Genomic DNA, 13,492 nt, shown 5'->3' with positions numbered 1-13,492 from the left:
CGGTCCCGGAAAAGGAATGTACAAAGGGAAATCAAAATGGAAAAAACATCAAATTGGCAAGGGCCTTGTTTTCCATGTATATAAGAATCTATCCAAACCACAAAAGTTGAAAGCTAGTACTCAGCAGAAGAATCTCTCCACATCAAAATAGTACCTATCGAACTTAATGTTTCTTCCCGAGCTGATTAATCAACAACTGGAACTGCTCTTTATATACTAGAGCGCATGCAAAGCAAAAAATAGAGCAAACTGATTTACTGGTCTTTCTCTATCTATTCACACAACAAACTTCTTGTCACAGGACAAGCTGGAGTAGGGTGTAGCAGTCACGGTGTTGTTCCATTTATTTAACAGAATTAGTTGTAAACTGTGTCATTTTTACTTAATTAGTGGTACGGTATCGTTTTTCATAATTGTCGCGTAGCAAGGTTGTTAAAAGAAATCTTCAGGAGTGGTCCATGCAGCATTCGGTTATGTGCAACATGCATGCATTGCATGCAACCTTCAAGCGCTAGTATTAAGTAGTGGACTCTGCACTGAGAAAAAACAGACTTTTGATTGATTTGTAAACAAATTTCCTGAGTGAAAGGAATAGTTCCTTCCTCTGCGAATTCCTCTACATTCTTTATATTTCTTCCTCTCCACCTTGATTCACGTTCTCATCTTTGTCCCCTCAAGCTGAATCCTGATACTTCTGCCAAGCAGCCATTGGGAACACTTTGGGTTGGTGACACTTCTTTCATCTCCTGCTGACCATCTCATCATGGCTGCTGGCTAGCGACCTAATTTTCCTTATGATCTCTTTCAAGTGGGGGACTATATGGGAAATCCCCCATATTTTTTGGCCCGAAAGACGTTGCGCATGAGTGACGAAAATGACTATTAATTCCTAGGGAGGCTAGAGTGTTTCTCACTTATCTTTCTCCCAACTTTGATATGGATGCTCTCTCCGACACCGGAATTCCTGTTTTAATTCAAACGATGGCAGGAAATATCAACTATGTGATGCAAGAGGGAGGTGATCTGAGGTGCAAGATGATTTTTGGTTGGCCGCACGTGAGAGATGCCTTTGGTGTGGAGGTGGGTTCGACGATCAACATCTCCGGCTACCATGCACCAATACAAAGTGTGCTGGTGATTGTGCGGGTAAATTAATATCAACTCTACATTTCTTACGCTTTCTCATTCTTGTGGGTTGAAAATCTTATCAAATTATATTTCTCCAGGATGGACAAGGTGTAGCAGCTGGAGCGGCTAGTGGGGCTAGTGAAGCAGCTGGTGAACACTGAAGTTAGTAAGTTTCGGATTCTACCGTTTAAGATAATGCAGCATTTTTTGTTGTTTTTGGTGTTATTGGTTAAAGCTTGATGCCCTGTTCTTGTATTTTCTTGCAGCAAGTGTGGCTGGTGGAGTTTCCGGTGGACGCCCTATATTAGGAAGAAAAAAAATAAAAGAAACTATTTTGAGTAATTTGGTCCAAGATTCAGTCACTTTGTTCTTAATTGGGTTGCTATTGTATGGACAATATCAAGTGTGGTTTTAATTAATGTCTATTTTCTGCTCCAATTCTTTTTGCTGTTTGCTTAATTTTTGGCAATAAATATAACTGCGTCAAGGACATAAATTATATTGTGACATGACTAATTATTGTAACTGGACTCGTGACCAAAAAGAATACTAATCAAAGATATCCAAGAAGTAATATGGGAAAAGGGCATATCTTATTCTTATCCGAACTATAATAAAAGCCAAGGCTTAAATCAGTGTAAATGAATATCGAATCTTGGTTAGTAATTGTTGGGACTTTAGGTGCCCTTTTCTTCATTATGTTTCATAGGAACCTTAGAAAAATGGTCCTCTAGTGCTCTCAATGGTAGCTTTCGTGATGGTTTAGTCATAGCGGCAGAGGGAATTTGGTTGGTTGGCTTTCTCTAGACAGTTAAATGCAAAGAATAATATGATGGGTATCTACACCACTGATTTCTCTTGGTAGGTGAATTCATAAACGCTGCAAATTCTTGGATATCCTCGTCGCTCTGTTTCTTGAGGTGACTGAGCTTTCTGTGGGGAAAAGCACCCCAGAAAATTTCATTGGTTGGTTGGTGGTGGACTGAAGCTTTGCTCTTCCCGACTTGTAAGTGATTATAACATAGTTGTTGCCTTTGTTAATTTTCCCTTCCTTTGCCTCTGATCATATATCCCTGTGCCCCTCAGGCCGGTTAGCAAATTTGCATTTTTTATTACTGAAAATCGGCAAAACTGTTGCTGCCTTCCTGGCCTATATTTGGCCTTTTGCGGGATCTCAAAGGGCATCCTGGAAGATGAAGTTTTACCAGATGAACCAAGGTCGAACGTTTCCAAAGCGCATCCCTTTCAGATTCAGTGCCTTTCAAGTATTGTTAAGAACCAGATTTACCTCTATCATCGATGACCATGTGCATGCAAATATGTAACCAAAAACATGACATTTATCACTTTCTAGGCTATTCCTAAACAACATGTATACGCAAAGATCATAATGGTTAGAAAAACTTTTGATCTCTTAATCATCTAATTATCTCTCACATGTAGGCTAAGCCAATGATATGCCTTTGGAACTTGGAAGGATTCATCATATTTAAAGTTGAAGATGACATTAATGTCAATTGTAGTGGGGCCAATCCAACGGAGCCATGGGTCAGTTCAGACATGTGACTTGTCAGCTTGACCAGATTAGCTCAGACAGGAATGGGTGCCCGTTCGCGCATGGCCACCGCCCCCCAGCTGGATGGGCCTGGCGGGCCGTAGATCCCGAGCCTTTCGGAGCCAGCAGACGGAGCCCTAAGTGGAATCCCTCTCTAGTAGGGCTCATAATCTTATAAGAAAACTACTACCAAGAGCCTTATAAATCTAGCAAAACAAGACAAGACAAGGTACGCTTTTTACAATACTCAATACCGTTGCTCTACTTGTAACCATAACTGACTTGATAGTCGGAGTAACAGCGGGGAGCTAGTCCCGCTGTTCATCTCTTTGTAGGTCAGTTCGGGCTACCCCTCGTTGACATCAGTTCGTTCCCTCTTAGTTCACTCAGCCCACGGCTGCTCTGTTCGGATCGTATTCTTGACAGTCGCATCAATTGGCGCTATCTGTGGGAATGCAATTCTTCCCTTGTGAAAAATGCCGAGGACTAGATCTCGGAGGACCACTGATGAATCCAAGGGGAACGAGCGAAGCGACCCCTAAAATCCCTATCAGGGGCGAACTCTTGGTGAATAGGGGACGGAGCCCTCGCGAATTCCACCTGAACAGCTGGTACAGGTGGTGGCGGAAAACCTACCCACTTTCGAGGCTATTATGAACTACTTGAAGGGTTGGACCAGAGATCTGCGAGATTCGGAGTCTAGGGGCAAGAAGGTGGGAAGATTGGAGCCGTCAGAATCTAGAACTGGAAGCCCCAGCCCCCAACAAAAGCGAGCACGGAAGGAGCGCTTGCATGAACAGATAGAAATTCTGGAGCCCTCTCACGGGAACTCCCGAACAGAGCACCCTGAGCCCTTTTGGGAGATCCCGCGGAGGGAGCACTCTCCAAGGAGAGAAGAGTACTAGATACATGACGAACTGGATCTGTTGCTAGATTCGAAGGCGGATAAATATTCTGCCTCCCCCTTCATACCGGACATCGAGAACTACCCTCCGCCTGCTAAGTTCAAAATCCCTACTATGAAATCCTACCGTGACTACGGATCCGAAAGATTATTTATTCGCGTTTCTAACCCACATGCGCCTACAAACGGTTGCCGATGCAATCAGGTGTAAAACCTTCCTTATGTTCTTAGAAGAGAAGGTGCGCCAATGGTTCCAAGTTTGCCCCCATGTCAGTTCGGTCCTTTGGTCAATATGACAAAAAAAAAGGGCATTACCTTAAATAGCTAAAGCCAAAACTTACTAGCTTCAAACTTCACTAATTATCATCTCCAGACCCCCCTGCTCCACCTTGTCCAACATAGGGAAATATTTATCGCCTTCAAGTCGAATGTTAAACATCTCACAACTGACATGAATTAATGTTTGTATCGCCTTGATACGCACCTTGCGGGGTAAATACACTCCTGTGAAGGGTACATGCCCAATCCAATTGCAAGACCACATGTTTGTTGAGAGCTATCTGGGAGGGTTGCAAGTTTGTGAACGTTACATAGATAAAGAGGCCTAGTTTCTCTTTTTGTAGGCACATACAAGGCCATTGCAAATGGCCAACATGATGTAACATCCACGCATCCCATGCAATATTTACCTTAGTGAATTCTTGCACAATACTAGCTACAGCCTTCTTTATCTGCGGATGTAAATTGAAGGGTTCAGCTACTTCTATCATGAGCACATGCTACATCTGCTACGTAAAAGAAATGAAATTCTTTTGTACCTTTAAACCCCCGAAATTTCACAAACCAAGAATCCGATAATAAGTTGTACCGTGTCTTGCAGCTCCTCGCCTTCAAACCCAACCATTCTTTAGAGTGGTAGCCATCATTGACAGAAGCACAGATATTTTGAGGGAAATTGGATTCAATGTGGATAGGGAGAGGAGCTGGAAAAAGGTTTTGATGCAGAGGGCGGTCCCGGAAAAGGAATGTACAAAGGGAAATCAAAATGGAAAAAACATCAAATTGGCAAGGGCCTTGTTTTCCATCTATATAAGAATCTATCCAAACCGCGAAAGTTGAAAGCTAGTAGTCAGCAGGAGAATCTCTCCACATCAAAATAGTACCTATTGAACTTAATGTTTCTTCCCAAGCTGATTAATCAACAACTGGAACTGCTCTTTATATACTAGAGTGCGTGCAAAGCGAAAAACAGAGCAAACTGATTTACTGGTCTTTCTCTAGCTACTCACACAGCAAACTTCTTGTCACAGGACAAGCTGGAGTAGGGTGTAGCAGTCACGGTGTGTGACGCCCCACCTTCCCCTAAGGCGAACTAGAGGGTTCGGCGGGTCGCCTGCCCAGCTCTCGCCGGGACTCAGTCGTTCACTACAGTCCTCAAATGAATTACAAGAATAAACCTCAAATATTACAATATAAATCTCCAATATTTACATGTCATAAGCGAAGCGGAAACAATTCTCAACTATACATAAAATGATTCCAAATGCAAATTATACAAGATATATGCCATCCAGTCACGTGAACAAGTACTACAAGTCCTTCCTTCGCCACGAGCCCTGTGGAGGGGAATAAAATATTTTTGGGGTGAGCTAGAAACTCAGCGAGTAACCATTAAAATCAGTAAATAAATCGGTTTCACAATAGTTCATTTCAATGATGTCATAAATCAAATGAACATTTACAATACATTAAAATGGAGTATCAATAATTCAAGGAACATTTACAATGGAAAGCGATAGTAACATTCATTAAAAGGATACGGGCTCACATGAAACTATTCGTTTGTTCGTTCGTTCCCCTGACATTTTCCCTTATTCCTCCAATCGTTTGAAAATATATTTTTTTGTAAGTAGAATCCCTCGTTCATCCTTTTGTTCGTTCATCCCCTTTTCCGGACGTTGACCGGACTCCACCCATCCGACCATTGGCCGGACTCCACCCATCCGGACGTAGCCGGACTACAAAGTAATACTCGAGTATACCAAATTCACCCAAGTCACCATATCGCCCGACCGAGTCCGCTTCTGGCTCGAGTCGATCGGTAACAAAGGGCAGTGGCCAATTTAGCCAAACGGCTTACATTCATGCGCAACTAGCATTTCAATAATTAAATCCTTGAAAATTGCACAGTTATTTAGGTCGAGTGCGATAAAGTACACACTCGCCTAGAAAGCTCGTTTTGGAAATCATTCAAAGCACTTAACACGTTATCAATCAATAATACAAGTCATGAAGTCAAGAAAATATAGCAAATAAGGAACACTCACATGCAAGCACGCATGATATGCAAGAAAACAGTTCAAAAGTAACTTTGGAAACAGTTTAAAGGTAAATAATGCAAGAAAACGGTACAAAAGTAACTTTGGAAACAGCTCAAAAGTAAATAATGCAGGAAACGGTTCATAAATAACTTCAGAAATAGTTTGAGGTCACTCACCTCCATGGCTCAGAAACCATCCATCATATATCATTGCCTTGCTCAAATCCCAGTCTTAGATCACAAACTCAATGCAAACAAGTCCTTTAAAAGTTCGGACAGCACCTCCCCTAAATTTGCTTACTTTTCCAGCCATCATGGCTTCATTATTTCCTCAGCCAGTCCCAAAGGTACACACACAACAACAAGTTTATCCAATAGTCATTCAGCAAGCTCCAAGTAGTACTAGTACAAGTCAAGCTAGGGAAAAGTTCGGAAATGAAAGTTAAGCTCAAAACCAGAAAAATAGCTTTTGACATCCATTTGCGGTAATGGCACCAAAGGCACTACGATTTTCGGATGAAGGTACAAGACCCACCGTTTCGAAGCTAAGAGACAGGGCTACAATATTACAGAAGGTCACTCAACTCAGTTTCGAGTGTAACCTGGTCAAAAATGCAAGATACTACACCGGAATCACAAAAACAGATTCACCAAAACGCATTCTAGCGGAAACATCATAACTCAGGCTCTACAAGTCCAAATCTAGAAATTCCAAAACCTGCTGAAAGCTAAGAAACATGGATACAATTCATCAGAAGACCTCAACAACCAATTCGGAAGCATTCCTGACCAAAACAACCAATTACAGAAGCAATACCCAAATTCGGGTAAAACCAGGACAGCAATAGTAATTTCAACTTTTCTCATTCTACACTACTCCGATTGACCTGAAATTTTGTAGGCACCTCTAAAATGTCATTCCCTACAACTTTCATGTTTTAAGCCAAGGCCAATTCGGCCTCTAACTAAGAGCTACAAATTCGGGCAGAATGTTATCATTAGAACCCTAACTTTCCAAAATTTCTTCCCAAACAGAAATTGTTTGCAATTAACCACTTTTTCCACCTCATAGAGTCCTTAAACATCATTTCCAATCATCATACATGACCACATAATCATATTCATATGAAAACAGAAAAATCTCTAAAATTTATAAAATTTCATCAATTCAACCAAAAATCACAATATAATCCATAAAGTTGCATCTTATACCACCACCAATCATCAATTGAACATCATTAGAGGAAGGAGAGGGGTCGTTCACAACTCACCTTAGCAATACAAGAGATAGAGCAACTAGTCACCTTAGCTATCCAAACAACTCCACAAAACACCTCAAGATCACTTAGCAAAGAGATTTTATGGAATGATTTGGAGTTTTATTGGTTGGATTTGAAGATTGAGCAAGAAATAGAAGGAAGAAATTGATAGCTTTTCTTTCTTTTGCTCTCCAATAAATTCGGCCAAGAAGCTTGCAAAATGAAGAGATTTTTGGTCAATTTTAATTAAATGGTAAAGTTATGAATAGTAGTCAAACTCAAGACTAAATCTTATGGTGACACTTGTCACCTTTTGGTTCAAAACTTATCTTTTTGTCTCTCCAATACAAATATCTTAAGACCTTGTAAAATAATATCACTTAATACAAAATTCCAACAAGTTGTCAAAAATATAATGCATTTACCGCACTAGCGGGTCCCACGTCCAAAATACGCTCTTAATTTCTCAAAAATAACCGATACTAGAAAAATCATTTTAAAACTATCTTTGCTCATAAACTTTATCTGGAAAATTTTTTTCCAATAAAGAAACTGTAGAAAAGGCGGGCGATTAAATAAAATAAACCCTAGAAATTTAGAAAATTTCCGGGTTCTCAAACTCATTTTTTTTTCGGGGCGTCACACGGTGTCGTTCCATTCATTTAAAAGAATTAGTTGTAAACTGTGTCATTTTTACTTATTTAGCAGAATTAGTGGTACGGTATCGTTTTTCATAATTGTCGCGTAGCAAGGTTGTTAGAAGAAATCTTCAGGAGTTGGTCCATGCAGCATTCAGTTATGTGCAACATGCATGCATTGCATGCAACCTTCAAGCACTAGTATTAATTAGTGGACTCTGCACTGAGAAAAAACAGACTCTTGATTGATTTGTAAACAGATTTCCTGAGTGAAAGGAATAGTTCCTTCCTCTGCGAATTCCTCTACCATCTTTACATTTCTTCCTCTTCACCTTGATTCACGTTCTCATCTCTGTCCCCTCAAGCTAAATCCCGATACTTCTGCCAAGCAGTTATTGGGAACAGGTTGGATTGGTGACACTTCTTTCATCTCCTGCTAACCATCTCATCATGACTGCTGGTCAGCGACCTAATTTTCCTTATGATCTTGTAGACACCAAAATTTCAATTTGGTTTAGTTAAATTTTAGCTTTATTTTTGTTTTATTTTACTTTATTTTAGTTGATTAAATTGGTAGTAGCAAATTAGGTTCATCATTCTTTTTAAAAATATTTTTATTTTTATTATTATTATTGTTATTAAATTTCTAAAAAAAAGAAGAAGAAGAAAATTCTCAAAATGAAAAAAATCCATTTTAATCTTTTTCAAAACTCGGTTTCTTCCAAATAAAATTTTTGTAAGGTAATTAGAAATTAGAATTTTATTTATCGAAAAATTGGTTTTGAAAAGAAAAGTATAAAATAAAATTATGTGGCACACATGCAATAGGGCCAAGTGGATGGTGTGCATGTTAGGGGAGCATGAGACAAGTGTTTCTATTTTTCTTTTGACAGCATAACATCTAAATGATAGGTGGTTAGGACACTTGGAAGCATAGGAAAAATTTGAAAACAAAAAAAGGAAAACAAAAAGAAAAAGCTTCGGCAAAAGGGAGAAGGGTTTTGGGGGGAGGAAGAAAGCAAAAAAGAGGGAGGCGGCGGACGGAAAAAGGGGGGAGAAAAAAGCAAGCAAAAAAAAAGGGGCTGAAGAAACAGCAAGAAAGGAGAAAAAAAAGTGGTCTTCGAGCAAGGGAACCTGGAAAATTAGGGAAGAGAGTTTCGTGGGTAAACAAAAGAGAGAGCAAGAAAGGTAGGAGGAGAATATAGAGAGAGATAGAGAGGAAACCAGGAGCCTGGGAAATCTGGGAAGGCTGCGGGCAAAAGACCAGAAAAGAAAGAAGAGAAAAAGAGAGAGAAGGGAAGAAACTGGGGAGGAAAAGGAACTGGCTTCGGGCCAAGAATAAAAAAAGGAAAAGCAAGGCTGATGATCCATTGCTGAACAACGCTGGTGTTGAGATCTTTGGGAAAAACGGTTGCAGTATCCTTGACTTGGAACCCAAATCTGCTACTTTCATTATACTCGAGGAGATGCAAAAGAGAGCTCTTACTTCGTCTTCCAACATTTTCAGACAAACATTTCACATCTTTTCACGTTGAATTAATCTCCAATCACTTACAGGTAACGATAGTTTCTTGTATTAGCTAGTTTAACATCTTCCATGAAATTTCTTTGGACTGATAAATGATTTTCATATGGGACTTTTATTTTTCTTTTTGTGCTTCCTATTGTTTCCAGGAAGTCAGTTTTAATGACTCATAATTAGTGTAAAGAGAGTTTGTTCCGTCTGTTCTTTGTTGCTCCTTATTCGACTCTCTCTGTTGCATCTTTAACAGGCCAAAACTCATGTTGAGTTTTGGGTTTCCTGTTGTTCCTGTTCTTTCGGTTTATCGTTGAGGAATTCATGGGGTTTGGCTTGGTTTTTGGGGACAGAAGTTTGGGGTTTTTCTATGGGGCTTTATCAGATGATGCCGTGAGTTTTTTTTTTTTTTGATTGAGTTTATGGCTGCTTGAGTGTGCTGAACAAGCAAACCCAAAAGATTACATTTCGGTGATTGAAATTTGTGTATGTTGAAATGATTGAATCTCTCTGATGTTTGTTGTTAAGATCAAAAGCCTTGATGTTTGTCATGTTTAGCGAAGAGAAATAGCTGCAAAAACCAGAAAAATTGCAGAAACCAGTGAGGAAGAAGACTCCTTCGAACAAGATGCATGAAACTTCCGAAAATTGCACTTTAACCCCTAATTTTTCAACTAATGCTATTATGGCCTAGAAAATAGAAAATTTAATCAATTTTACCCTTAAAAATGCTAATTTTCTTTGATATGATTTAATGTGATTTTTGGATAGGTTTTTAGTGAATTTTAGGATAAATTTTGAAGGTTTAATAATTTTTGATAGATTTATAGTTTTGATTTCGTTTTCATTAAAATTTTGGGTAATTTTGTTGTTTAACTATAAAAAACGGGTTTTCATTCATTTGGTGAATTTTAGCATTTGATTTTAGTATGCTTCATTTTAAGCCTTTAATTTTGTTTTATTTTAATTTAAACCCTTAATTTTTGTAATAATAACGATTTGGCCCCTCAAACTTATTTAGTTCTTTCAATTGGGTCCTTTTTGTTTTAATTTCTTGAATAGGGGTTGTTTACTTTCATTTGAATGTTTTGATTGATTCAATTTCGTGTTTATTTCTATTTCTTGTGATTATTTGTTAATTAAAGTGATGCCTTGACATTTTTCTTTGTTTTGGAGGGTAAATGAAAATTTTCATTTCATTATGTCACCAATTCAAGGAAGGTACACTCTACTCCTTTATTTTGATTATACTTGATCCTATGTGCTCCTATGTGATGTTATGTCATATGTGTGTAATTGCATGCTTTTTCTTGAATGTTTTTTTGTATTCCATTTATTTATTTATTCGCTTTATTTGTTTTAATTTTGTATAATTATTTTTATTTAATGTTGATTATTTGAGGGGCATTTAAATGCCAAGTTGTAATAGTTAGGGGGTTCAAGACATGTATTTAAAAAAATATATAATAGTTAGGTATTTATTTTATTATTTATTTATTTTATTCCTTTCCCATTTAGATTGTAGTTAGGGTCCCCAAATGTAGTTTTTTGAGAGTTTTAGTCCTATAGTTTTAGTTTTAGTCCTATGGCGACACTTTAGCCACCGGATGGGGCTGTGGATGCGCCGCTCCCGAGCTTTGCGGCTATGCTATCAGCCAATAGTATTGCTGAGGAGTTCAACCCAGGAACTGTTTCAACGTATCGAGAGGAACCGGCTCTCAAAATTGCGAAGAGCGAAATTTTTGAACTAGCACACCCATTCCAGCACGCCCTGGTGGGAAGATTCTCATACAGTAGACCGCCCATGGAGATGGTAAGGAAGTTTATCCTATCCTGTCGCTAGGACTGAAAGGAGATTGCGCGGTTGCCTTGTTGGACGCGAACCATGTCCTCATCAGACCAATGGTGGAGGAGGACTATACTAGATTATTCGTTCGTCAAACCTGGTTCATCACGAGCTCGCCTATGACAATCTCCAAATGGTCTTTGGATTTCAAGGCCAACAGAGAAATATCGATCGCTCCTATGTGGGTAAGTTTTTCGGGTCTGCCATTGCCGTTCTTTGGTAGGAACACACTCAATAAGCTAGCCTCTTTCTTGGGACGATTGTTGAAGATTGACGCAGCTACGGGAGATCTGAGGAGGCCATCGGTCGCAAGAGTTCTGGTGGAGATCGATGTAACCCATGCACCTGTGAAGCAGATCTGGATAGGAGATGAGGAGTATGGTTTTTGGCAGAACGTGGAGTATGAAAATTGGCCAGCTTTCTATTCCTTCTGTGAGAGGTTTGGTCACGAACAACATGACTGTGTTAAGAAGTATCCAGCATTAAAGCTTGGGAGGAATTCACAGGACCAATAGCCGCAAAACAATGACCCTCTGCCAAAAGAGGAGCAAGGTAAGACAATGGTGAAGGGTGTGGTTGATCGACAGAGGCGGGATGCTCAGCATCCTTCGACTGGAGCTTATTACAAGGTGGCGGGTCAGCCATCATTGCTACTGGAGCATGGGCAGCTTGAGGTTAGGGATGACGCACAGGTGGGTGAAGAAGGTGAGAAAGTGCAGTCTGATGGAGGCGACCCTGCTGTGAAGTCAAAAGTAGAAGGCCTGCTGTGGCCTAATGGGTTGGATGGGTCAACAAACGCTGCGGCTGGAGTGGAGGAAATTGACAATGCGGTTGGAGTGGAGGAAATTGACGCAACAGAAGGCATTCAGTCGCATAATGGGCTTAGTGGGTCAACAAAGGCTGCGGCTATAGTGGAGGAGACAGACACAAGGGGCATTACGGTAATGCTAGTCGACAAAATGGGGGAGAACGAGACTGGCCATGGGTCCTGGGTATGGCAGGTTGGGGATGCAATAGAGCAACAGCAGCTTGCTGTCTGCGACTCGATGAGGCAGCCAAGGGCAGCAGGCGTGCGGTCAGATGTTGGTTTGGGTATGGCAGCAAAGGGATCACCTAGAGTGGAGGATGCATACCCGATGAGCCTAGATGTGGTGCCGAAGCATGGAGCATAATACTCGCAAAAATAAAGTGACGGAGAATTCACTAATCCGGAGTCTGAGGATGACAATTCCATTCAACCAGCTAATGGCACATTCATAGAGGCTGCATCGGAAGAGAAGGCGATGGAGGCTGGCGACTTCTCACAGCAAGGGAATGGAATTACATCTGATGTGGCAAACGGTGCGCTCACAAAGGTAGATCAAATTCATGACCCACGTGATGTGGTGTCAGTTGGAGACACACCCCTTGTGGGTACAAGTACAAGAACAGAAACGAAATCCTCTATGCCTCAAAAGCCACAGTTTAAAGATGTGCCGCAATTTAAAGATGTTTTTGAAGAGCTTAAATGGGAGAAATTACATGGTAGGATCCCCCTTGTACATCAAAAGCCTTTTCTTCATTCAAGTACAACATGCAATGATGACAAAAATGAAGAAGAAAAAGAAGGTGATTCATAACAGATAAAGATCAAGACCAGAACCTAGTTCACGAGCAATTTACCCAAGTGATTTCAAAGAGAGCGAGGAAGCAGCTTTCAAAAATAGGTAAAACAATGCAAACACATCAAGATGTTAAACCAAATTTTCATGCTCACTCACAATCCCACAAATGTGGGGCACCCTCATGTGGATGATTTCTTTCGATTGATCTGTTATGTGTTTAGAATTCCAGATTTTTTCATATGTGCATTTTATTGTTGATCCTTAGCTGTTTCTTTTCCTCTAACAAAGGTCAGGTTTGGTCCCCCTCTAATTTGCTGTGCTCTTTTTCGATATAAATAAATTAGGGATGGCATCCCTACCCCAATTTGGGGCGTTGCAAAAAAAAAAAAGGTCTCCAAATGTAATAGCTAGATCTTTATTGGCTTTATTTGTTTTGTGTGTTTTGCATGCTTATGTGTTTACGTGCTATTCGCTTTTTTGGAACCTTGCATCTAGATATCATGCCTATGTTCTATGTGTTTTTATGTGATATTATGTGTTTACTTGTTTTCATTATGTCTTATATGATTTATTTTGATTATGATAAATGAATGACATCATCATACTAGTCAAACGCTAGTTGTGGCCTCCTTTTCCCATTTTCTCCTAATCCAACGCTAGTGGGAACTTATAGATGTGGGCTAGTTCAACGCTAGACCCTTAGGGACCGTTCATGCGTTATA

General features: G+C 40.0%; 1 protein-coding gene across 1 annotated transcript; it reads left to right on the top strand.

The window, feature by feature from the left end:
- The first annotated feature begins 8,789 nt into the window (after window positions 1–8,789).
- On the top strand, window positions 8,790–13,016 carry LOC140010132 (uncharacterized). Its single transcript, XM_072056480.1, has 2 exons — window positions 8,790–11,351; window positions 11,446–13,016. Exon 2 carries the CDS (start codon window positions 11,727–11,729, stop codon window positions 12,336–12,338), a length of 612 nt encoding a protein of 203 aa, XP_071912581.1. The 5' UTR covers window positions 8,790–11,351; window positions 11,446–11,726; the 3' UTR covers window positions 12,339–13,016.
- Window positions 13,017–13,492: the final 476 nt, after the last annotated feature.

Source organism: Coffea arabica, chromosome 7c (assembly GCF_036785885.1).
Source record: "Coffea arabica cultivar ET-39 chromosome 7c, Coffea Arabica ET-39 HiFi, whole genome shotgun sequence".
NCBI lineage: Eukaryota > Viridiplantae > Streptophyta > Magnoliopsida > Gentianales > Rubiaceae > Coffea > Coffea arabica.
Note: the sequence above shows the minus strand (reverse complement) of the source record. Positions and strands in the feature narration are given on the sequence as shown.

Coding starts and splice junctions, on each gene's coding strand:
- LOC140010132 (XM_072056480.1), top strand. CDS start 11,727: ATGGTGAAGGGTGTGGTTGATCGACAGAGGCGGGATGCTCAGCATCCT.